The sequence below is a fragment of the Marmota monax genome, unplaced genomic scaffold, assembly GCF_021218885.2.
Source record: "Marmota monax isolate L192 unplaced genomic scaffold, Marmota_monax_Labrador192_F-V1.1 WCK01_AAM20220418_F8-fsc00035, whole genome shotgun sequence".
Taxonomy (NCBI): domain Eukaryota; kingdom Metazoa; phylum Chordata; class Mammalia; order Rodentia; family Sciuridae; genus Marmota; species Marmota monax.
In genome coordinates this window covers 4896088-4920373 of record NW_026691961.1, presented here as the reverse complement: position 1 = coordinate 4920373, position 24286 = coordinate 4896088, and the positions used below count along the sequence as shown (strand labels likewise).

The window sequence follows — 24286 nt, the reverse complement described above, 5'->3', positions numbered from 1 at the left end:
GATGGAAACATTCTAGAACATGGACAGCAGCGCTGGGTCTGGTGGCTCACGCCTGTAATCCCAGCCATTTACCAAGACCCTGTCTCAAAAGAGGGCTGGGGATGTGGGTCAGTGGAGCACCCCTGGGGTCGAAAAAAAGACATGGCGATCTTACACGTCTGCCAAGACAGAACCCCAGGAACTGCGCACGGTAAACGGGTGGGTTGAAAGGTCAGAATCCTGGAAACCTGTTCGTCACAGAGGCGCTGTGACCCTGTGCCTCAGTTGGCCCAGAGTCAGGAGAAGCTACATGGCTGATGACATCATCTCCCTGCACTAGCCAGGAAGGTGACTAACGTCCCCAGGGCCATCGTGATCCTCCGTGTGTGAAGTGCCTGCTCAGGGCCAGGTGCAGGCACAGCACTTGGTATTTCCATTCCATGCTCAGAGGCTACCTGACCTCCCCAGCGTCCCCGACTGGTCACAGCAGGTGAGCTGGGGTGGTCCCTGCGTACCTGGCCTCCTGCTCCACCTGCTCCTCCAGCTGTGCGATCTTGGCCTCCAGTGCGGCAATGGTGGACTTGAACTTGGACTTGACTGCCCCCTCCGTCTCCTGCAGCTTGCTGCGAAGCTCCTTGTTCTGCCGCTCCAGCTGCTGCCGCGCGCTCTCGTTCTTCTGGGCCGCGCTGCGCTCCGTGGCCAGCTCATTGTTGAGCTGCTCGGCCTGGGGGGCGGTGGGGGGAGGCTCAGGAGGGAGGGCGCATGTCAAGAAGCACCCATGCCCCCCCCCGGGCTGAGTGACAGATGCTAAGCCTGGATTCTCCACCATGTCACCAGGACACCAGGGTCCTCGGCCGGGCTGCTCCCTCTAGTGGACAGGTGCTGGTCCACGAGGGAGACCCGACAGGCTGGTGCTGAGTGTCACGGGGACGGCAGGTGGGCACTGGCAGGACCCACTGGAGGCGGGACCATCCCTGGGTCCCTGTTCTCAGCTTGGCTCTCCCTGGGCAGCCACAGCAGCCTGCGATGTGGCCCTGAGCCTGGGCCAGACTGGACCTGCTGCCAGCCGAGATCCAAGGCGAGGTGCTCTCTGGTGGGGGGCCTCAGCCTGGGGGTCCTCGCCCCCCCCCCCCCGCAGCACCCCTGGGCCCTGCTGTGGTCTGAGCACGGGGGCCTCACGGTGTCCTCCCTGGCTTGACGCCAGCTCCTGAGGGCCTCCCGGACTGACTTTCCCTGCCTGGGGACTTGCGTCACCGACCTGCTGGGTGGCCTTGCGGACCCGGTCGCTCATGGCCTCCATGTTGCCCTGCTCCTCCTCCAGCTCCTCCTCCAGCTGGGCGATGCGAGCCTCCAGCCGCCGCTTCTCGTCCTGCAGGCTGTTCCTGAGGGGGACAGCCTCCGTGGGCCTGCGCCCCTGTCCTCATGCTGGAGGACGCGAGGCTCGGCCGAGTAGGAGCCTCGTCCAGGAACGAGGGGCCAGGCGGGCACAGGGACCTTGTTTCCTGGGCTTCACCCCGCAACGTTGAGAATGAAAGGACTGGGTTCGTCCCCTCCTGAGAGCCAGTCCCTCCTCCCCGCCGGCCCCCTACCTGCCCGACACACTGCTGGCCAGCTCCTCGGCCAGCTCCTCCTTCTCCAGGTCTGCCTGCTTGCGGGCCCTCTCGGCTGCTGCCAGATCCTGCAGGACAGCAGGGGGGAAAGGGGCCGTCTTCGGGACGGCCCCCACCACAAGTCCCCTGTGCTCCCGTCCCCCAGCTCTCCCCAGTCTCCAGCCGCCCTGAGGTGCCACGTTCTCCCCCTGAGCTCAGGGAGGCCCCAGGCCGCAGGAGCGAGCGCGCCTCTCCCTGTGCTCTTGCTATGGGGGCCCATGCACGGGGAGGTGTTGGGCAAGGGAAAGAAGTCCCAGGGCACACAGGCCCGGGGTGGCCCTGCTGCCATCCAGGAGGACCCTACCTCCTGGAGCTGCATGAGGTCGGCCTCTAAGCTCTTGGCCTTCTTCTCATTCTCTTTGGCCGTGGCAAAGATCTCGTCTCTGGAGGTGCGGGCGTCTTCCACCTCTCTCTGGAAGTCCTTCATCTGAGCCTGGGTGGGCAACAGAAGCACAGGCCCAGAGGTCCTTACTCACCTCCTCAAGCCCAGCCCTGGGCCACAGAGGGGGCCGTGGGGCATGGCCCCGCCCTCATCCTCAGGGCACGGCGTTGGGGATCTCCGCTGTCCTGAGAAGCCGAGCGCCTGGTGTGAGCCGAGCGGTGGCCAATACCTGACAAGAGCCCCTCCCCCCCACCCCCTAGTGCCCTTCACTCTGCGTGTCACCCACCTGCAGTTTTCGAAGCTGCTTGATGGCTTCCTCCCGCCCCTTGATGGCCGAGTCGGCCTGCAGCTCCAGGTCCTTCAGGTCCCCTTCCAGCTTCTTCTTGGCGGCGGCCGCCAGGGCGCGCTGCTTCCGCTCGTCTTCCAGTTCCGTCTCGTATTCGTGAAGCTGAACGAGGAGGGAGCAGCGCGGTGAGGCTGCCCCTGCAGGGTGCCACTGTGCTCCCCGTGCCGCAGCCCCTTCCCAGCACCACCGCCGCACAGCGGTCTCCCCCAGGTTGCCAACGGGAAGACCGTGCCCGGAGGCCTGTCCAGGTGACGGCAGGGGCGCAACGGGCTGCCCGCCCCCCGTCCTGCCCTCCGGCGACGGGGCTCACCTGCCGCTGCAGCTGGCGCCGCTTCTCCTCGTTCTGCTCATCCCGGGCTTGGAGGTCCCGCTCGAGCTGGCCCTTGAGCGCCTGCATGTTGACCTCCAGCCGCAGCTTGGCGTCCTCTGCGGCCTGCAGCTCGTCCTCCAGCTCCTCCAGCTGCATCTTCATCTCCTCCATCTGGGTCTCCAGGGCGCGCTTGGACTTCTCCAGCTCATGGACCTGCCAGGCAACGGCGACCCCTCCACTGCAGTGAGGCTCGACCTCCGAAGAGCCCAGCGCCTCAGTCCAGAGAGTGTCCCTGGCCCCCCGCAGGACGCACGACCAGGGCCACCCCGAGGACCGCCTTCCAGTCCCGATGGTGGACCAACGTGGGGACAGGCGACAGCACCGAGCCACTTACATTCTTGCCTACGTCGTCCTTGGAGCTGACCAGGTCTTCCATCTCAGCTTTGAGCATTTTGTTGGTTCTCTCAAGCTCCTCTTTGGCCTCCAGAGCTTCCTCAAGGGCCCGGGCCAGAGACAAGGCCTTGGTTTCCTTCTCCCTGGCTTCTGCCTCGGCCCGGTCCCTCTCGTCAGCATATTTGGAAGAGATGTTCTTCTCCTCGGCTAACAACTGCAACACCAGAGAAGGCTCATAGGCGCCCCTGTCCCCGCCATGGTGTAGCTGGGGTTCAGCCTCATTGAGCCACAGCTATAAGCCAGGAGCCAGGTGGCCCACTGAATGTACCCAGCTGCAGGGGTGAGTCACTCAGGTAGCAGTGGAAGTCGTCCATAATGGACTTTCTCACTTCTAGATCGGGCTGCCCACGTGGGCTAGAACATCCAACTACTGAGGTCGGGGTGACACTGAGGCCAGTTAATCTGTTGTTTGGGCATTACCATCTCTAACACCCAAAGTCAGTGACCAGGACCTCCAAACAGCGCAGGCAACACAGTAACCCTGCACCATAGGTGATGGCAAAACAGAAAAAGCAAGTTGAGCCCTCCAGGTTCCCTGGGACAGGGAAGAATCGGGATGTTGCCTAGAAGCCGAGCACCCCTCTGGCAGTTGGCCCCAGTGGTAGGATCCCCAAATTTGTTTTTACGATAACTAACTCCAAGTCTATATTTAATAATTATGGGTAACATCGTAAAAGTTGGTGTTTAGAGGTTTGGGTCCCAGGTGGGTGCATTTATGAGAACTTTGTAAACTTCAGATCCATACGTTGCCTTATCGGTACACTGTACTTCAAAAGCCAAGTTACTTTTTAAAATGAACTCCAATATGTAATCACTGTGCTGTTGAGGGAGGCGTATACAGATGTCTAATTTGCTTTGAGATATGCCCAAAAGGTGATGGACAGATATGATTCATCCTTCTGTGATAAAACGTGTAGTAAAACCTTAGGAGTTGAACGAGTGCGCGCAGCGCGTGGGGTGACACGCGAGTGCTGCAGTGGCTGTACGGTGTTCTGTACAGGTGTTCGCTGTGCCAATCTTTCCACTTGGTTGTGTGTGTGAAATTTCACATGATGCAGCTGGTGGGACAGGTGGTACCGGAGTATAAATGGGATCCTCGCTGGGTGCCCCACAAATACTCACTGAGTGAATAAAACAAATGGCCCCCATGGTACTGGTGCCCAGGAAAGTCACAGTCATCGGGTAGCCTCATGTGTCATGGTCACCCCCGGTGAGGTGAGAGAGCCTTCCATTGCTTCTAGCAAGTGGCGATGGGATGGAGGCCCCCAGCGCCCAGCCAGCGTCCCAGACCGAGTGCGGGGACCCCCGCCCCTACCTGGTCAAACTTCTTCTGCTTCTTTTCCAGGTTGGACACCAGCTGCCGCTGGTTGTCCAAGTCCACCACCAGGTCGTCCAGCTCCTGCTGAAGCCTGCTCCGGGTCTTCTCCAGTTTGTCGTGAGCGGCCGCCTTCTCCTCGTACTGCTGGGTGAGGCCCTCGAGCTCCTTCTGGAGCCGCCTCTTCCCCTCCTCCATGGCCTCCACGGTGCTGGCAAAGTCCTGGAGCTTCTTCTTGGAGTCGGAAAGCTGCAACGGCAGTGCCCGGCTGGGGTGAGAGGACAGCGGCCCTGAGGAGTGGGCCACGCCAGGCTCAGCCAGGGAGGAACCCGGGCGCCCACCTGGATGTTCAGGGTGGAGATGTGGCGCTCCAGGTTCTGCTTGGCCTCCATCTCCTCGTCCAGCTGGTCTTGGAGGCTGTCCCTCTCGCCCTCCAGCTGGCGCAGCTTGGTGGACACGCTGAGCTTCTGCCGGGTCTCCTCCTGAAGCAGCTCCTACGGAAAGCACGCACGGAGATCCAAGGACCCACCCAGGAGGGTCACACCCCTGTCCCCCTGGGCACTCACAGCCGGGCACTCACCTGGGTGTCCTGGAGCTGGGATCCCAGGGATGCCACATCCTTGGCTAGCTTGATGGCCTTGCCCTCTGCCTCATTGAGCATGCTCGTGACACTCTCCACCTCATTCTGCGGGTAGCAGGAGACTGGTTAGTGGGGACCTCACAGGATGCGACCGACTCATGGCGTCCACTGACTGAGAGAAGATCTGCAGGGTCTGGGTGACTCTGTCCCTGAGGGAAGTCCCTGTCCCTAGACTGAGGTTCTAGACTCTGTTGGAGCCCTAACCTCCTGACTGGGCCCTGGTCCCCAAGTGGATGCTGAATCCCTGCCCACGGGGTCCGGGGCTGAGAGGTGCTCCCTAGAGCTGGGGCGGAGACTGCGGAGGACACGTGACCGTCCCCACCCTCTCCTCCTGTTAGCTCTTTTAGCTACAACCAAAGACACAGACCCTGAAGGTGAAGGGCCTGCCGTCCCTGAGCAGGTCCTCTGGAGGTGTCCGCCTGCCGCCTGCCTCTTCCCGTTTACAGTGAGGCTGTGACTGACCTTGACGCTGATCTTCCAGGACCTCGCTGTATTAGGATATCAAGAGCCCTGCTCTCCAGTGCAGGTGGGGAGAGAAACCAGTGCTGCCCTGGCCCAGGCCTTAGTACATTAAATATCCATCTAGTTTCTGGCCAGTCCCATGAATGGAAATCCAGGCAATGTGTGTCTTCAAAGCTAATTAAAGCCAAAGACAGGCCGAGCCATTTGTCAGCTTAGTGCCCTTCAATGGCTTCCCATCGCTTGGAACAACAACATCCATTGAATGGTCCCTGAAGGCCCTGTGTCATCCAGCCACAGCCTCCTCCTCTGTACTGTGCCTCTCCTCTGCTTCTCCACTTACCACAGGGCCTTTGTGCATGCCGTCCCTCTGCCTAGCAGACTTCTACGGGTCATTTCACAGTCCTCCTGAGGGAGGCCTTGCCCGGCCTTCTTGTCGCTCACTCCATTGCGTGCCTGCCCTTCCGGCTCAATCTGTGTGGTCGCTGGTGTCCTCCCACCCCCGCACCCCGGGCTGGAGCGTGTGGGCAGGGACAGTGTCTGGTATCTTCCTGGATCTCGAGCCTCGGGATCAAGCAGATGGCAGTGCACACCCGTCGGCTGAGCTGAGCAGGGAGCCGTCCCTCCCCGGGGGCAGTGTCACTGGAGGGACCGCAGTGGCCGGCCAGGCCCGCCCTCGCGGCGCCGCTCACCTGCAGCTTGTGGGCCTTGTCGTTGAGCTCGGCCCGCGCCCGCTCGCCGTCGCCGCACTTGGCCTGCAGCTCCTGCACCTGCCCCTCCAGCCTCTTCTTCCTGTGCTCCAGCTCCTGCTTGGCCTGGCCCAGCACCCGCAGCTCGCCCGCCAGCTCCGCGTTCTCCTTCTCCAGCGTCTGCTTGCTCTTGTCCAGGCTGGCCTTGGCCTGTGGGGGCCGGGGGCTGAGCTGGCCGCCGCCTCCCCGCTCCCCAGGAGGGTCCCCGACCGGACCGTGCCATCACGGAGCATGGGGCCAGGGGAGCGCAGAGTCACCAGGGAGGCTGGGGGATGCTGTGTCCTAAGCTGTAGAGGGGGTGGCACACGGGGGGGGGGGTCCCACAGCCACCTCCAACCTGCGGTCACGCCCACTGCCCCATTCTGGACTTCCAAAAAGGAGGAGTCGCCAAGATGTAAATGGATTTTATGTGACAGTCTGGATCTCCAGCTCCTGTTGTGAAGCCCTGAACCAGCCGGGCTCACACAGCCCACCGCTTGGTCAAACGGCTGAGTCCAACCGCATGTGTCAGTGACCGACTTTCAGAAAGCAGACTAGAGGTCTGAAAACAGAGGGTCTCGCTTTCCTCCAAAAACCAGCCCTAACCCCAGGCTTATCAGGAGTGGGCCTCAGTGAAGGGGCTGCAGGTGATTGGGGTGCGGCCCTGAAGGGAACTATGGACTCTGACCCCCTCTTTGCTCTTTCGCTTCCTGACCTCTAGCGGAGGGTTTTGCCCCTGCCCTGGGTCCCCGGGGTGAGCTGCCTCACCCCAGCAGTAGACCAACAGACTCCGGACTTCAGCCTCCAACACACTGAGCCAAACAAACCTTTTCTCTTTGTAAGTTGGCCGTCTTGGGTATTTGTTAGAGTAATGGACAACTGACCCACCTCATAGGGTGGTTGTAAAGAGGAAAGGACAACGTGCGGGAGGCACTTCGTAAATGCGAGGCGCCGTGGCTAGCATTAGAATCTCCTCACATACAGATGGAGTGTCCCTTGTCCAAAAGGCTTGGGCCCAGAAGTTTAGGATTTCAGTTTTTCAGATTATAGAATCTTGGCATTTGGATAAGAGGAGGGAAATCTCCCGGGGATGGGGCCCGAGTCCAAACATGAAATCCATTTGTTTCGTGGACACTTTATCCACATAAATGTCACCCATCCCCTGAGCCCGGGCTTGGCATCTTCCACCTGTGGCCTCACGTTGATGCCCAGGACGTTTGGGTTTGGGGCGCTTCGGACTTGAAGGTTGTGGACGCAGGACACTCAGACCTGTCATGGTTTGAGGCTGCGACCCTGCGGGCCCGGGGGGTGCGGAGCTGGCGACGTACCCTCTTGAACTGCTCCAGCTGCTCCGTGAGCTCCTCCACGGCCTGCGTGTGCTTCTGCCTCATCTCCTGGACCTGCGCCTCGTGGGAGCGGGCCTCCTCGTCCAGGGCCTTCTTCAGCACCGTCACCTCCTGCTCCCGCTTGGCCCTTGGCAGGAAGAACACAGTAGATGGCAACTGGGAGGAGGCGGGCTTCCCTCCAGCAGGGGACGAGCTCTCCAGCACCCGGAGCGGGAGTCCCGTTGCCACCCTTCATTGCTGTGTGCCCTCGAGTGATTCGCCTAACGTCTCTGAACCTGGAATTTCCTCAGCTGCCAAATGTGGAGCACATTACCTGCCCAGAATCTCCCTCAAGGCTGAGAGACCAACGTGCCAAATAATAATATTGAAAGACTATCTGGGAACTACCCCGTTTCCAAGAGTGTTCATGCCAGCTCTGACTTATTAAGCACTTAATGTATGCTCAGGGCCTGGCACATAGTAAGTGCTCAATAGAGAGGGTAGGGGCAGTGTGGGGGGCGGGGGGAACTGGGGAGTGAACCCAGGGTGCTCTACCACCGAGATCCACCCCAGCCCTTTTTACTTTTTTTTTGTTTTGAGACGGGGTCTTGCCAAGTTGCCCAGGCTGTCTTGAATTTGCGATCCTCTTGCCTCAGCCTCCCAGGTTGCTGGGATTACAGGTGTGCAACCCCCCACACCTGGCTCAGTTTTTAATACACATCATCTGGTCCTCAGAGCAGCCCTAAGAAGCAGGTATATTTTATGCATCTCACAGGTGAAGAAACTAAGGTTGAGAGAGTGAGCCGCTGGCCCATGGTGCCGCAGCACGGTGTGACAGTCAGAATTTGAAGCTGGCCTGACCTTCAGCCTACATCTTCACCACTGCACTGGGCTTTTCCATACTGTTGCCTGGTGACGAGGCCACAGGACATCGTGCTGGCCTCTCAGGGCAGGTGAGCCGTGCAGCACAAAGCCCGGAGTGCGGGCAGTGAGCCTCAGGTGTTCAATGTTGGCATAGCGCTGCCCACGGGTCGCCCAGGATGCCCGTGTGCGCGTGTTGAATGAATGAACGCCCCAGTCACGCCCAAGTGGCGCCCAGGTCAACCCTTGTGGAGCACTGTTAACCGTGATGGGACTCAGCGTGCGTGCGTGTCCACTTTTCTGTAGTTTTTACATCGTCTCTAATTGAGTGTCATTCTTTGTTGGTGCGAAATAAGATCAGACCCCATCGAGCTTCCGTCAGTCACAGCAGAACGTGGCCAGGAAGGTCAAGGTCTAGGGGCTGAGGACTCCTGGGCGTCAGGACTGGCCCGTGCCCTTTCCTCCCCCTCCCCGGGGTCCTGGGGCCAAGAACTGGCTGGGTGGTGTCCTGTCACCTGAGCTCCTGCTGGGCGGCCGTGCTGTCCAGCGTGTCCTCCAGCTCCGTCTTCAGGGCCTCCAGCTCCTCCCCCAGGTCCCGCTTCTGCTTCTCGGCCTTGTTCCTGGCCGCTCGCTCCGAGTCGAGGTCCTCCTGGAGGTCGGAGATGTGGCCCTCCAGCTCCCGGATCTTCTTCAGGGCGTTGTTCTTCTGGGCAATTTCGTCATCCAGCCTGCAAGGGACAGCGGGGGTGGCGGTCAAGACCCCAGGGTCCCCAGGGTCCCTGCCGTATCCGTGCAGCCAGGAACTCTGTCCTGGGGAGGGGCAGAACGTGTCTCGGCTGGTCCCAGAACACAGGGCTCAGGGAGTCATGTGGGATGAGGGGCCAAGCTGTGCGCACACAAAGCAGGTCCGTCCATGGTGGACACTTATTTGTTCTCCGGGTGCTGGAGCAGGGAGTGCCAGCTCCGAACCGGGCCCTCGCCCCGAGCCCCCGCCAGCCTGGCCGAGGCTGTGAGCAAGGACCCAGGAGGGCGGAGGAGGGGACTCAGAGGCAGAGTGCAGGAGGGTGTCACAGAAGGACCTGGGGGAGGACCAGGATGAGGAGGGCTCTGGCCAGGGACAGGTGCCCACTTAGATGTTACTGCACTTGTCTCGGCACCAACGAGAGCAGAAGGGCCGGGTCTGGGGGACAGACTGGAGGGGGCGGGCTCCAGAGGCCAGGCGGAAGAACCTGCCTTTCCCCGTAAGCCAGCAAAGCCTCAGAGCACGTTCCTGCCCCAGGTGGTTGTCATCGGTCACCCTAGCACGGGGGGGGGGGGGGGGGGGGGCAGCAGAAGCTGGAAGAGAAGGGAGAAGTAGCCGAGCTGGGGCTTGAGCAGAGAGCCAGGGGCCGACCCTCACGGGGTGAGGCCTGTGCCCCTTCCTCCATAGTGAAGGGAGAGCAGCGCACCTGACGGGGACCGCTGGAAGAGAGCTCAGCTCAGCACATGCAGGGAAGCCACTGTCACCTGTCACCGCTGCCATACTTCCAATGTGGAGCCAGGCAAAGGGGACAAAGGGGGGGGGACGGATGGGAGCACCTCTCTAAGGACAGGCACAGTGGGGGGGAGCCACTGCCTGCTGTGGGTGGGAGGAAGCGGGTGGGCAACAGCTGCCGAGGAGCCTGGCATTCACAAACAGAGGGACCTGGGGGACAGGAAGGTCACCCTAGCTTGAGATGTGCGGTGGGAATGGACTCAGTGGGCGATGGGATGCAGAACTGGGGTGTGGATGGGAAACGCCCGGGCATCCAGGAGGGCGCCCCGGCAGCGGGGGAACAGGGAGGCTGCAAAGGAAGGCTGGGCGTGGAGGGGGGAGAAGGCAGTCCCAGGCGAGCTGGGAGGCTGAGAGCAGAGGCCTGGCCGCAAAACCCAGTCTGTGCTCAGGGCCTGGGGCACCTGGACCAAGGTGGCTGCTGCGGAGGGCAGGCAGGCAGCCCCTGGACACTGCACACAGGGCCTCAGCCCCGCGCCGCTGGCTACCTGGCCAGGGCCGCCTGCAGCTCCTCCTCCTTCTTGGCCAGCTGCATCTTGAGCTCCGCGATCTGCGCCTGCAGGTCGGCGATCTGCTCGTGGCAGTCGCTGGCGTCGCCCTCCAGCTTCCGCTTCAGCTTCTCCAACTCCTGACGGCTCTTCTCCTCCTTCTTCAGCCGCACTGCAGCCGCAGAGGGCGCTCAGGACGGGGCCCGCCACCCGGGGGCACACGCAGCCCCCCTGACCTCGCGGCAGCACAGCGGGATCAGGCCCAGCTCCCGGGGACCTCCCTCCTGTCCCCCGGGGAGCCCATGCCGGCGGCCCACCTTCCAGTTCTGAGATCATGGACTCGTGCTTGTTCTTCAGCTTGGTGAGGTTCTTGGCCTTCTCTTCCTCCTCCGCTAGGTTCGTCGTCAGGTCGCTGATTCTCTCCTCCAGGAGCTTCCGCTCCTTTGGGGGTGGGAAGAGAGACAGTGACGACTCTGCTTTTCTCCACGATCCGCATCTTTCTTCTGGTAATTTCCATATAAACCGTGGAAAAGAACGCCCCGCCTTATAGCCAAAGGCAGGCTGCTGTCCACGGTAGAGGTTCCCGAAGGATCCCCAGCCGGAGGGGGATCCCCGGCTCGAGGACACAGGACGCCCACCTCAGGGGGACTGGGGAGGTGTCACTGACCATGATGGCGGTGCCCCCAGGTGGCAGAGCTCATGGGCTTTCCCAGCCCCCGCCCTTGGGCAGCCCCGTGGCCATGCAGAGGCCGCCCCTCACCTTGGACAGCTTGTTGTTCTGGTCGTCCATGACCAGGATGTCGTCCTCCAGCTTCTTGATCTTGGCCTCGGCCGTGACCTTCTCGAGCTGCAGCTTCTGCCTGGCCGCCTCCTCCTCCTCCAGCTGCTCCTCCAGGTCCTTGTGGGGCAGGGAGAGGAAGCACAGGGGCTCAGGACAGAGTCCCCCGGGGACAGCGGAGCTTAGGGCTACACAGGCCCCGACGGTCACGTCCGGCACTCTCAGCCTCCTACGAGGAGGAGGCTAGAGGCTGGGGTCGGCGGCCTTCCCCAGTGGAGCCTCCGTCTCCTCGACTGCAAAGTGGGGACAGCAGGGGCCACGGTGTGAAGCAGGCCTACTGCCCCTGGATCTTACCCCTCCAAGAGGTGGGGCCGGGTCCCCCCCTTGGGTGCAGGCTGGGCGTTAATGACCTGATTCTGGCAGAAAAAGTCGGGAGGAGGCGAGAGGATGTAGCCCCAGAGAGAGGCTGTGAGGCTTGCGGCCCCCTCACTCTTTCCCGATCCTCCTCCTGGGGTGAGCCAGTCACCATCTCAAGAGGACACCTAGCAGCTCTGGAAGAGGCCCCCGTCCTGAGGAACCGAGGCTGCCTGCTAACAGCCACGTGTGTGGGCCACTCAGAGTGGCTCCTCCAGCCCAGTCAAGCTTTCCAATAACTGTGGCCCTGGCTGACGTCTTGATGGTGACCTCTCGGGGGACCCTGCGCCAGAACCCTCCCGCTAAGCCAGCCCCAGATTCCTGTGTGGGATGAGTATTTATTATGCCAAGATGCTGCATTCGGGCCGCTTTGTTACACAGCCGCAGCTGACAAACACAGCTGCCCGTCACACAGGGTTGCTATCCAAAGAAAGAGGGTGTGCCTACAGACAGGGCGGTGGTCAGGGTGGTCATTTAAGGAGACGGGGGGCGGGGGGGTCAGAGTGGTCAAACCCCAACTCTCTTCACCTGTCCAGTGGGGATGCGTGTCACAGACGCTGGCAGTGAGGGTGAGGCGAGATGCCGCCCCCGTGGGCAGCCCCGGGGCCCCTTACCAGCATCTGCTGGGCCATCTTCTTCCTCTCGGCCTGCAGCTGCTGGCTGCGGTCCTCCTCCTCCTCCAGGCGGGCCTCCATCTCGTGCAGGATCTCCTCCAGCTCCTGCTTCTTGGCGGCCAGCCGGACCCGCATCTCCTCGGCCTCCGCGTACAGCTCCGTCTCCGCCTGCAGCTGCTCCTGCAGCAGGTTCTTCTCCTCGGCCAGCTGCAGCGGGAGGAGGTGGCCGTGAGCCCACCCTGCGCCTGGCCTGACGGGCTCCGGGGCTCCCTGCGGCCGGCCGCCCACCTGCGAGTGCTTCTGCTGCAGCTCCCTGAGCTCGCCCTCGGCCTTCAGCTGCCGCTCCTTGGTCTTCTGCAGCTCGTCCTCCTTGGCCTGCATCTCCTCCTCCTGCCGCGTCACCTGCAGCAGCGGCTTCACCTGCGCACACCGCGGCCAAGGCTCGTGTCAGACGGACACTTCTAACTACGGATGCTTTTGCCCCCGACCCCCATCCAGGGGACACTGGGCATGTCTGCAGACACCGTTGGGCGTCACACTGGTGGACGGTACTGAACCCCACAGAAGGCACAGGACACCCCCCCCCCAAACAGTCACAGTGGCCAGGTGGAGGGACTCCCCAGCAGTGCCGCAGTCTCCTGCTCCCTGCCTCAGACCTGTGCCGAGGGGGGACGCCTGCTGAGGCTGGGGGAAGGCCGGGGCCCTCGCCTCCGGCCACCTGGTCAAGGCCACGGCCAGCATTGCTTATATTCCCTCCCTGGACTGTTTCCTATGTTTAAAAACAGACTCGAGCGCGTCCTGCCTCGCTTCACGTCTGCCTCATGACCCGAGACCACGGGCTCCTCCTCAGCCCAGGCTGGGCATCCTTCTTACGACGTTATTTTTAGATGGCCATTGCTTTTAATAGTTGAAAATGTTTCCATCGAGGGGTGAACACGTCCCTGTGCCCAGGGCTGGACACTGACCTGCCGCTGCTGTCAGTAAGGCCCACCCAGGAAGACCTGATTTCATTGAACGTGGTTTTCTTGGGATAGTTTGTCAGAAGGCGGGTCAATGGGGATGGACGTGTCCAAGAAGTGGCTCCCCCAGCGTAGTTCATGGGCTTGTTTTTAAGCCCCAGCTTGGCCCCAGGCCCTGGCTGACCATGACAGTCGCCTTTATCTCCTGGTTTCTATGACTGTTTATTGACGGGTCCCACCGTCAGCGGGTCATTTCCCAAGGCCAGGGGCCGTGAGGCCTGTCCACAGCTGCCTCCCCACCACCTAGTGTGTGCCTGCCCCAGGGGCAGCAGGTCTACCCAGCTGGGCATGGCATTGTGTGGCGGGCACACTGCAGGTGGCGCTCTTGGAGCCAGCTGTGGCCAGAGGCCTTGGGTCCACTCGCCACGAGAAAAGACACAACCACGGACACGGGCGACGATGTGCTCTCCCGGTCACCATGCTGATGCAGAGGGCCAGTCCCCAGAGGCGGCCCAACACGGGAGCACGCCCTTGACCTCGCATCCTGATGAAACTCAGACCGGAGACCAGCATTTCCCAGGGCCACAGGGGGAGGTGGGCGGGCTACAGAGGTCCAGGTGAGGGGTCCCCGGGTGATGGGAACGCCCTGGATCTGCCTGGGGGTGGTGGCCGTCACCCACAGGCCCCGAGGAGGCCCTCTCAGGTGGAGAGCCAGCGGCAGGAGGGGTGTGGGCTCCACCTGGGGGGCCTGGGGGGCCTGGGAGGTCCAGGGGGCCGCGCACTCGCCTTGGTGAAGAGCCGCCACCACTGCCAGTTGCGCAGCTTGAGGTAGGCGGCGCAGTTCCTCTGGATCACCTTCATGGCCGTCAGCTGCTGCTGCCGCTTGGCGAAGGCCCTGGAGAGGGAGCAGGGGCCATGAGGAGCCCACGTCCCGTGGTCCACACGCCCTGCACCGTCCTCTCCAGCCCAGAGCCTCTGAGCTTCCGCAGACTGTCCCGGCTTAGCCCCCTGAGGGGATCCGAGAGCCTTTCTCAGGGGGCAAGGGAGACCCACAAGATGCCCTGGACTCACAGCTGGGATCCCAACACCCCCAGAAATCGAACCTGTGCTACAGCATCGCTGCGGACTATCACTCCCCCAGGGCCACCACCTGTCCTGCCAACCTGACTTTCCCTGGTTGTGCCTGAGACACCTCAGCCCTCGACACCACCTCCACATGCCTCCTTTAAGGGCTACTGGGTGTGAGGACCACGGGACAGGGAGGGGGACCACGGGACAGGGAGGGGGACCACAGGGCAGGGAGGGGTCCATCTCGATGGGCACAGGTTTTAAGAATTAAACTGCCCCAGTTATTCTGGAGCTGGGGAGGCTGGCAACAGGGAATTTAGCTACTAAACTTCACAAGGTAGGTCTGCTGCTGGACCAAGAGCTCCCCAGAGCTGGCCTTTGCCGTCTTGGGTCCAGTGACAGTGCATCAGCCTGACCCCCTCAGGGCTCTGCAGATGAGGCAGGTCTATGCCCCATGACCATGCTCGCTCTGGACAGAGCGGCTCCACCAGCCCCCGAAGGCTCTTGGGCCTGGGCCTGTCCTAGGGGCACCTGAGCCTCACCTGGTCCCATGCTTCACAGCGCAGAGGGCACCAGGACTTCCAGCGTCCTGGCTTTTGAATCCCACTTGGACTTGGGGAATATTGGTAGGGCCGAACATCCCTCCAGATTATCATATCCTAACATTTTCTACAAATGACCACCAGCCTCTGTTGTAAGCCTGTTCAGGAGTCCTCTCACGGACTCCTCATGACCTGCTCCACGAGGTAGGGACGATCATGTTCATATTCCCGTGGAGAAACCCAAGGCTCAGAGAGGTATTGTAACCTGCCCACGGTTGATCAGGACATAAGTGGGGGGCCGGGATGAGAGTGCGGGTCTTACACTCCAGAGAACATGGACTTCTCGTCTTCCCTCCCTGTGCTCTAACTTAGAGGGGACCATTTCTTTCCACTCCACTAAAAGCTGCTGTTCACCAGGAAAGATCTTAAGACACGTGGCTTCTGAAAAATCAGGGACCCGCGACACGGGGCCAGGAGGCCCTCGATGTCAGTGTGTCGGCCTGTTTGGGGACCTCGGGGTACAGGGCGCGTCTTTACTTCCTGGCCAGGTAGCCGCGACACATGGCTTGAAAGGCTATGATGACGTCGGTGATCTTCAGGTCCCGCTCCTCCTCCAGGTGGGCCAGGACCCCGGTGCGGAAGAAGATCTTGCTCTGTCCGATCCTGTACAGGTTGGGGTCGAGCTCCAGGGCTTTGATCTGCCAGGGAAGGAGAGGAGCCCCGTTGTCACCTGGGCCGGGGTCCCCCCGGCTGGGCGTGGCGGGGGCTGGGGAGGGCGGGGGCTCACCATGAGGATGCAGGCCTGCTTGCCGTCCATGAAGCCCTTGGGAATGGCGTTCGCTGCCAGGATCTCGTAGCTGGGAACAGAGCAGAAGTCACCGGGTGCCTCCCGTCACTCTGCCCAGCCCGGCTGCCCGCGGTGCCCCCTGGCACGGCCCCCGGGGCTCACCGCTGGCGGAACTCCTGGAAGACGATCCTGTTGGGGAAGCCCTGGCGGCAGATGCGGATGCCCTCGAGCACGCCGTTGCACCGCAGCTGCTCCAGCACCAGGAAGGCGTCCAGCTTGCCCGACTGCGGGGGCAGAAGAGGACAGTGACCGTGGGCCAGGGCGCAGGTCTGGCCGACCCCCCTGCAGACCGTGGGGTAAGACAGAGGCACAGACGAGGCTCGGCAGAAGCTGTGAAATGTAGCGGCCCCTCTCTGGGCCCCCGTGTCCCCTGGGCTCCTTGTCCTCGGGGTGCCAGCGTCTCTGGCTGGAAGATGGGCTTCTCCTCCCCAGCTCCCCCCTCACTCCTGTCCGTCACCCATCCTCTAGCTCCTGCCTCCAAACTCCCCCGTCACCACCGTCCCCGCCCCCACCTCTCCCCGCAGTCCTGCCTCCCCGCCTCGGTCCCTCGTTTGTTCTAGAACATCCACCTGACCACAACCCACTCTGCTTAAACTCCCCGCCCCCTCCATGGCTTCCTAGGGACAGGAGGCCAAGCTCTGGTCCCGAGGGACTCCATGCTCTAGGCTCTGCCCACCCACCCTCTGCCCAGCCCCACCCCCCGCCATCACGTCAGTGTGAGATGACAGCTAAGGTCCTTGCCGCCACCCTGCGTTTTCACCCCTGAGCCCCTTGGGCCGCCTCGGCCTCCCGCACACCTCACCAAGGGGACGCCTGCGCGGACTCAGGTCCAGATTCTCTAGGGGCTTTCTGTGAGTCCTGAGTGGCTGTGGGGCCCAGCTCAGGGCGTTCTCATGATGATCACGGTGGTCCCCAGCCTGGCTGTCTACCCCGCACCCCAGACCTTCCGCAACCTCAGCTCCGCTGACATCCAGGGCCAGAGGGTCTGCCGTAGGAGCACCGCAGGTGTCCAGCAGCCTCCTGGCCTCTACCTGCTATATGCCACAGCGGCTCCCTCCCGGCCATGCACGTGACCTTCCACCCACGGCAGGCGGAGCCCTCGCAGTGGGCAGGGGCTGGGTGCAGATGGGGGCGTCCCCTCCTGGCCCTCTACCCCGGTGTGCCTCAGTGCCACCCATGTCCCCCGACAGTGGGCCCGGGGGCACCCTGGCTACTTGGGCAGCCAGGGCTGGGAGCCCGGAGGCAGGGCTCACCCTCTTCTCGTGGTTGGGGATGATGCAGCGCACGAAGTTGGGCGTGGTGTTGCGCAGGGTGGTCATCAGCTTGGCCAGCTGCTCCTTGTACAGCTGCCCCACGGTGCGGAACATGCCCTTCTTGGTCTTGGAGGCGCTAGGCAACGAGCTCTCGGTCATCTTGGCCATCTGGTCCAGCCCCACGATGCGGTCCACTGAGGGGCACATTGAGGGTGGCACTGGCCTCCGGCCCTCCTAGGGCCTCCACCCCTGCCACAGGCCAGGGGACCAGGCCCAGAGGGTGGCGGGTGAGGCAGGCCTCCTGGGTGGAGGACATTCCTGGAGAACCCAGGACCCCTCCTCTCCTGTCCAGCGCCTTCACCTCCAGCAGCAGAAAGGGGAGGCGGGTGGGGGTGGGCTGGTAGTGTCACGCTGGGAAGCCCCAAGGGTGCCCGAGTGGCAGAAGGAACGTCCTCCGCCCTCATCAGAGACCTGTCCTTGCTGCTCACCACGAGGAGCCCTGGCCTGGCGCCATTTGGTGCCTGGGCCTCCCTTTCTACAGGAGGTGGCACCAGAACATCTGCCTCCCAGGGCAGGAATGAGAGACAGGGCACGCAGGCCCCCGTCTCCCGGCCAGCCTCCAACCTTCCTCCCCACACGAGCATTCGTTGAGGACTTACTATGTGCTTGGCCCCAGGGGCCACCATGACCAAAACAGAGACCCACCCCGCTCTGGTCCTCTGGCTGCCTGTACGTGGCGAAGACGAGACTGAATGAAGCCATGTCCTTCTGACCTCAGTTGGGGCAGTCTGACCCGCCTGCCTGGTCACCGTTTCCTCTGAGCCCTGACCTCAGACCTGCCCCCTGGGGTCCAGGTATGGGGTTGAGGGGACTCGGGGCCACCACTCAGGAAGAGGTGGAGTGTTTGACTAGCACGTGACAACAGGGTCCTCTCCCCTGCCCCACGCACAGGCCTCCCCTCCTGGGGCAGCTGGAAGAGAGAGGACTGAGGAGCTCAGCCTCCCCCTGGAGGCAGCCTCCAGAGCCAGGAGGGCCTTACCGTCCTTCCACAGGTCGGCCACAAACTTGTCTGAGGAGGCATTGAGGAGGGAAGTCACGTTGTCATTCAGCGGGTCCATGTTCTTGGTCAGCCAGGCACTGGCGTTATAGTCCACCTGCCAAGGACCGCCGCACCGGTCAGGTACCCTCTCCAGTCAGACACCAACGGCAGGACCCAGGGCCTCCAGGTTCCCTCCCAGATCTCCCAAGGTCAGCGAGGAAAGGGCTTTTGCAGCCGCCATGACGGGTCTCCACCGACACCATGAGGGAGGCCCATGGATCAAGGGCCCCGAGCACTGCAGGGTCAGCAAGCCGTGGCCACTGCAGGGAGGGCCTCTCCCTCCCCCAGGGTCTTGCAGCCCCTCCCCTGGCACCTCCTCTCTCCAGAGAGGGGCACAAGGCCCTGGAGCTACAAAAAGGCTAAGGATGGGCCTGTGGGTGGCCAGAGTCCTCCCGACACCCACAGTCCCCCTCACCCAGGGAAGCCCTGATGACAAGCTGAGTTTCTGAACTAAGCCTGGGGTCCTCCTTCCCAGTCTCTGGGGAACATGATTTTTTTTTTTTTAACTTGGAGGTTCTGACCCCTGTGTACACACACACACACACACACACACACACACACCCCAACACACAAACGTTGAAGGCCCTTGGAATTCCTGGCCAAAGCCTTCATCTTATTACTGTGACCTTGAAATGAAAGAAGCGGATGATTCTGCTCTGGAGGATTATTATGGGATGTGGGTTGTCAAGGTGATGGCCAGGCCTGATCTGAGAAGGGCCTGGAGAGACACGCATGAAGCCAGAAAGATAAAAGTGTTTCCTCTGTGCACTTAAAGGAGCATAATCTCCCTTGATACAGGGCAGAGTCGGGGCACGTTGGTCAAGAGCCTAGAGGGTAAATGTTTCCAACTTGGTGAGCCACGACTGTCCAGCTCTGTCCTTGGGGCCCGAAAGCGGCTGTAGACCTTCTGTGAGAAAATGGGCCTGGCCGTGTCCCAATAAAACTATTTATAAACACACTCTATGGGCCAGATTTGACCCTTGGGCTTGTAGTTTGTCACCCGCTGGTCTCACAATGCAGTGGGGTTACTGGGGGTGGGGTTCATAAAATGATTCTGCAAGCCAGATCAAGCGAGGGCCTTCCTACATTGTTCAGGACATTCAGGAGCCATAAGGCAAGGTCCTGTGTGTCAACAGGCAGGACATGGTGATCAGGGAGGACAGGGAGGAGGGAGGATGGAGTGGGGAGGAGGGAGGATGGAGTGGAGGGGGGAGGGAGGATGGAGTGGAGGGGAGGAGGGAGGATGGAGTGGGGGGGAGGAGGGAGGATGGAGTGGGGGGGAGGGAGGAGGAGGGGGGGGAGGAGGGGGGATGGAGTGGAGGGGAGGAGGGAGGATGGAGTGGAGGGGAGGAGGGAGGAGGAGTGGGGGGGAGGAGGGAGGATGGAGGGGGGGGAGGAGGGAGGATGGAGTGGGGGGAGGAGGGAGGAGGGAGGGGGGGAGGGAGGATGGAGTGGGGGGGAGGAGGGAGGATGGAGTGGGGGGGAGGAGGGAGGATGGAGTGGGGGGGAGGAGGGAGGATGGAGGGGGGGGAGGAGGGAGGATGGAGTGGAGGGGAGGAGGGAGGATGGAGGGAGGGGAGGAGGGAGGAGGAGTGGAGGGGAGGAGGGAGGATGGAGTGGGGGGAGGAGGGAGGATGGAGTGGGGGGAGGAGGGAGGAGGAGTGGGGGGAGGAGGGAGGATGGAGGGAGGGGAGGAAGGAGGAGGGAGGGGGGGAGGGAGGAGGAGGGGAGGGAGGAGGAGTGGGGGGAGGAGGGAGGAGGAGTGGGGGGGAGGAGGGAGGAGGAGTGGGGGGGAGGAGGGAGGATGAGTGGGGGGGATGGAGGATAGAGTGGGGGGAGGGAGGATAGAGTGGGGGGAGGGAGGATAGAGTGGGGGGAGGAGGGAAGATGGAGGGGGGGAGGAGGGAGGATGGAGTGGGAGGAGGGAGGATAGAGGGGGGGAGGAGGGAGGATGGAGTGGGGGGAGGAGGGAGGATGGAGTGGGGGGGAGGAGAGAGGATGGAGTGGGGGGAGGGAGGATGGAGTGGGGGGAGGGAGGATGGAGGGGGGGGAGGGAGGATGGAGTGGGGGGGAGGGAGGATGGAGTGGGGTGAGGAGGGAGGATAGAGTGGGGGGAGGAGGGAGGAGGGAGTGGGGAGGAGGGAGGAGGGAGGGGGAGGAGGGAGGATAGAGTGGGGAGGAGGGAGGATAGAGGGGGGGAGGGAGGATAGAGGGGGGGAGGGAGGATGGAGTGGGGGGAGGAGGGAGGAGGGGGGGGGAGAAGGAGGATGGAGTGGGGGGAGGAAGGAGGATGGAGTGGGGGGAGGGGGGAGGATGGAGGGGGGGGAGGGAGGAGGGAGTGGGGGGGAGGGAGGATGGAGTGGGGGGGAGGAGGGAGGATGGAGGGGGGGGAGGGAGGATGGAGGGGGTGAGGAGGGAGGATAGAGGGGGGGAGGAGGGAGGGATAGAGGGGGGGAGGAGGGAGGATGGAGTGGGGAGGAGGGAGGATGGAGTGGGGAGGAGGGAGGATAGAGGGGGGGGAGGGAGGATAGAGTGGGGGGAGGGAGGATGGAGGGGGGGGAGGAGGGAGGAGGAGGGGGAGAAGGAGGATGGAGTGGGGGGAGGAAGGAGGATGGAGTGGGGGGAGGAGGGAGGATGGAGTGGGGGGAGGAGGGAGGATGGAGTGGGGGGGAGGGAGGAGGAGGGGGGGGAGGGAGGATGGAGTGGGGGGGAGGGAGGATGGAGTGGGGAGAAGGAGGAGGGAGGGGGGGGGAGGAGGGAGGATGGAGGGGGGAGGAGGGAGGATGGAGTGCAGGGGAGGGAGGATGGAGTGGGGGGAGGAAGGAGGATGGAGTGGGGGGAGGAGGGAGGATGGAGTGGGGGGGAGGGAGGATGGAGTGGGGGGGAGGGAGGATGGAGTGGGGAGAAGGAGGATGGAGTGGGGGGGGAGGATGGAGTCAGGGAGGAGGAAGAACAAAACTACCGTAGACTTCCCCAGGGGGAACAGGCTGGCAATGGCGGGGACATTGGTTAAACCCAAGGTAGATTTAGTGGTCACCTCATTCTAGTTGATCCTTCTTTGGGGGTTTAACTCACAGAAGGCAGGATTCAGAGTCTATCCAAGAAAGAAGAGCCTGGCTGCCATGTTTGAAATACACTGGAGGGGTGCAGTCTCTACCCTTACAGATGCACAGACCAATCATACACAGGCCCTGGCTGAGTGTGACCTGCTACGTGTCTTTGGGATTTCCAGCCAGCCCCAGGGTACTGCCACTTCCCAATCATCCCTGGTCTGATCATCCACCTGGGTCTCGTGAACAGAGGGGGCGCTGGGTGAGCCGGTACCTTGCCAGCGTAGTGGATGATGGAGAACTCGGTTTTGTCCTTGAGTTGCTTGGGCTTCTGGAACTTGGGGTGGTTGCCCTGCTCTGAGCACAGCTTCTCCACAAAGGACTTGTCCGTGGCCTTGGGGAACCAGCACTCCTCGTCCAGCAGGGCCAGCACACCGGGAGGGTTGTTCTGTGGAGGACAAGGGGGCAGGAGTCACAGCGAGGCAGGTCACTCCCGCTTCAGGAACACTGGGAGAGCCCCCCCCCCAGCACACTGCATAGGCCTCCCCTGTTGTCACCACACTTGCCTGCATAAGGTGGATTTGTGTCCCCATGTCCCCTACCCCCCAAAACTATCCTGAAATTAGCCCTGGACAGTGAATGGTCCTGGGGTGCAAGGCAGAGCCAATGAGGGAAGGAGCTTGCTGCTGCCCCTAGTGGACAACTCGGAGATTGCAAGTCCTTGCAAACATTAGGTGCTTTCTTCACTCATCAAACCCCCTAGGATTGCTGTCAGTCAAGCATCTCCTTGAGGCCGAGACAGCCTGGACTAAGGTCTCAGGAGCATGGCCAAATCTGCACGTGCCATTGCCCTTCTGACTCGGTCTCAGAGAAGCATTTTTTGACTGTCCTGTCCATAGCTGGCCTTCTTCCCAAATCTCTCTCCACAGTGGCCCTGAAGGCGTTTTATTTGCTTTATTTTTCTGGTTTCACTGTTCCTCCAAGGAGGGAGGGATCCCCGTCTGTCTCAGTTACACCCCCAGCCCCTGAAGAAGGGCCCAGCCCATAGTAGGTGCTCAGTTAATATTTATCAGCCATTGTTTACTGTCGACCTACGATGGTTTCCTGGAGTTGGGGTACAGCAGGGAACAGAACAGATGCCCACCTTCGGGGAAGAGCAAGTCGGAGAGGGAAAGGAAGGGGGGAAAGAAGAGGAGCGAGAGGGGACATTTTGGAAAACGACAATACCTGTGACGATAGAATGTGCGTTAGCGGAAAGTGTGGTTTAGGTCACAGACTCGGCCTAGGGGCTCGGTGAGGGGAAGCGGTGCGCGGAGGGGGCGAGCCAGGGGTCCACGTGCAGCTAAGCGCGGTGCCCTGCGCGCCCCGCGGCCCGTGCCGCCCCTCACCGGCCGCTCGATGAGCTCGATGCAGGGCTGCAGGTCGAGGCCGAAGTCGATGAAGTTCCACTCGATGCCCTCGCGCTGGTACTCCTCCTGCTCCAGGATGAACATGGTGTGGTTGAAGAGCTGCTGCAGCTTCTCGTTGGTGTAGTTGATGCACAGCTGCTCGAAGGAGTTCACCTGCAGGACGGGCGGGGGCTGAGCGCCAGCGGGAAGGTCCAGCCCAGGAGCCCCGCGGCCACGCCCCCTCCCCAGGAGCCCCGCGGCCACGCCCCCTCCCCAGGAGCTCCAAGGCCACGCCCCCTCCCCAGGAGCCCAGCAGCCATGTCCCCTCCCCAGGAGCCCCGAGGCCACGCCCCCTCCCCAGGAGCTCCACTCCAGCACCCAGAGGGCTAGGGCCCAACAGGCTGCCCAGAGGCCATCAGGTATGACACAGCCCCAGCCACATGGCCTGGCTTTAAGACCCTTATCTTTTCCATCGCAGAATGACCTATGGATGGACAACCCCTAAGGCAAGTTCTCATCCCCACTTTACAGACCGGGAACTGAGGCTCAGACTCAGTAATTCTGCAGGAGGCGTCTTTTCTACCTCCATCACTCCCAGATCCCTTTCTTTCTCAGAGTTTTCTTCCAAACCATGGGAGTGGTCTCCAGGAACCAACCGTGTTTATACTACACAAAATACCGCAAGACCTTGAAAACAGCGCTTGCTCGGCTTGGAGGTGACGGTGGAGCCCAACTCGGGTGAGTAGGAGTCAGTGAGACTCCATGCCACGATTTTAGTTGGAACTGTTGAAAAACAGTCTTTTCTGCCAGGGTTGCCGAGAGAAAGTCTGGAGCTGTGGCACCATTAGGGACAGCCCACTTAAGAATGGGGCCAATATGAAGGAAGGCAGAGGGAAAGATGGCGGGAGGTCAGGCCCTGCCTGCTGGACGCTCCGGTACCCCTGGGCGTCTTAGTTATGCAAACTATCACATTCCCTCTGGGATTTCTGCCTCTCATGCACCACACCTCTGACCCTACCTAGACAGCTTTCCACTCTGCAGTGGGCAAGTGCATGCCTTTCTCCAACCCAGGGATCTGTCCAGGAGACAGCCTCATCCCAGAGGACCAGGACCAGGGCTGCCAGGATCCCACCAAGCTGTACCTCAAAGATCTCAAAGCCAGCAATGTCCAGGATGCCCAGGAAGGAAGCCCCTTGCCGATGTGTCTTGTCCAGGGCTTTGTTCACACGGCTGAGTATCCAGCGGAAAAGGCGCTCATAGGTGGCCTTGGCCAAAGCCTCTATGGCGAAGTCGGCCTGCAGGGGAGGAAGAGAGCTGGATATTCCAGCGGGCTGGGTTTTCACAGCGGGGACAGACTGCAGGTTCAGATTTTTACTCTCCTCCTATTGTATTTATTTATTTTGGTACTGGGGATTGAGCCCAGGGTGCTTTCCTCTAAGCCACTTCGCTGTCCTTTTTGATTTTGAGACAGGGTCTAAGCTGCTGAGGCTGACCTCAAACTTACAATCCTCCTGCCCCAGCTCCTGAGTGGCTGGGATCACAGGCATGTACCACCATCTGCCTCTCCCCTTACCTTTGATCAACCCTTTAAAAAATAAACCAACAAACAAGAAGGGAAATGTATCATGTCTGTCACCAGCAGGAAAGCAGCAGTAAGCATAGTCAGGCCCAAGGAGTGATCCTGTGGGTCGTGAATGCCTCCTCTCGGGGAACCGGGGAGGCTGTTTCATCCCAGGATCCTTGGAGGTAGTCACCTGCCTCTAGAAAAGGTCCACGGGCATTTCCACAGGTAAGTCTGCCGTCAGACC

The 24286-nt window shown here is 61.7% G+C and overlaps 2 protein-coding genes across 6 annotated transcripts in view; one reads left to right on the top strand and one right to left on the bottom strand.

Moving 5' to 3' along the window:
• Nucleotides 1-5735, top strand: part of Nde1 (nudE neurodevelopment protein 1) — a 41719-nt gene extending 35984 nt beyond the window's left edge. The window contains exon 10 of the mRNA XM_046438380.2: nucleotides 4465-5735. The gene's annotated coding sequence lies outside the window, so the exon portion shown is untranslated. The remainder of the gene's footprint in view (nucleotides 1-4464) is intronic.
• Nucleotides 1-24286, bottom strand: part of Myh11 (myosin heavy chain 11) — an 88594-nt gene that overhangs the window by 6562 nt on the left and 57746 nt on the right. For all 5 annotated transcript variants that reach the window (XM_046438191.2, XM_046438014.2, XM_046438267.2 and 2 more), the window contains 27 exons: nucleotides 23621-23773; nucleotides 22479-22652; nucleotides 21365-21538; nucleotides 17981-18095; nucleotides 16942-17135; nucleotides 15791-15912; nucleotides 15629-15698; nucleotides 15379-15539; nucleotides 14018-14126; nucleotides 12561-12692; nucleotides 12273-12479; nucleotides 11227-11364; nucleotides 10784-10907; nucleotides 10467-10638; nucleotides 8963-9175; nucleotides 7590-7734; nucleotides 6226-6432; nucleotides 5015-5119; nucleotides 4776-4928; nucleotides 4435-4683; nucleotides 3061-3273; nucleotides 2667-2879; nucleotides 2297-2458; nucleotides 1933-2061; nucleotides 1569-1657; nucleotides 1238-1361; nucleotides 495-703 (listed from right to left, as the gene is read on the bottom strand). In XM_046438191.2, coding sequence (XP_046294147.1) covers nucleotides 495-703; nucleotides 1238-1361; nucleotides 1569-1657; nucleotides 1933-2061; nucleotides 2297-2458; nucleotides 2667-2879; nucleotides 3061-3273; nucleotides 4435-4683; nucleotides 4776-4928; nucleotides 5015-5119; nucleotides 6226-6432; nucleotides 7590-7734; nucleotides 8963-9175; nucleotides 10467-10638; nucleotides 10784-10907; nucleotides 11227-11364; nucleotides 12273-12479; nucleotides 12561-12692; nucleotides 14018-14126; nucleotides 15379-15539; nucleotides 15629-15698; nucleotides 15791-15912; nucleotides 16942-17135; nucleotides 17981-18095; nucleotides 21365-21538; nucleotides 22479-22652; nucleotides 23621-23773 — 4256 coding nt within the window. The remainder of the gene's footprint in view (nucleotides 1-494; nucleotides 704-1237; nucleotides 1362-1568; nucleotides 1658-1932; nucleotides 2062-2296; nucleotides 2459-2666; nucleotides 2880-3060; nucleotides 3274-4434; nucleotides 4684-4775; nucleotides 4929-5014; nucleotides 5120-6225; nucleotides 6433-7589; nucleotides 7735-8962; nucleotides 9176-10466; nucleotides 10639-10783; nucleotides 10908-11226; nucleotides 11365-12272; nucleotides 12480-12560; nucleotides 12693-14017; nucleotides 14127-15378; nucleotides 15540-15628; nucleotides 15699-15790; nucleotides 15913-16941; nucleotides 17136-17980; nucleotides 18096-21364; nucleotides 21539-22478; nucleotides 22653-23620; nucleotides 23774-24286) is intronic.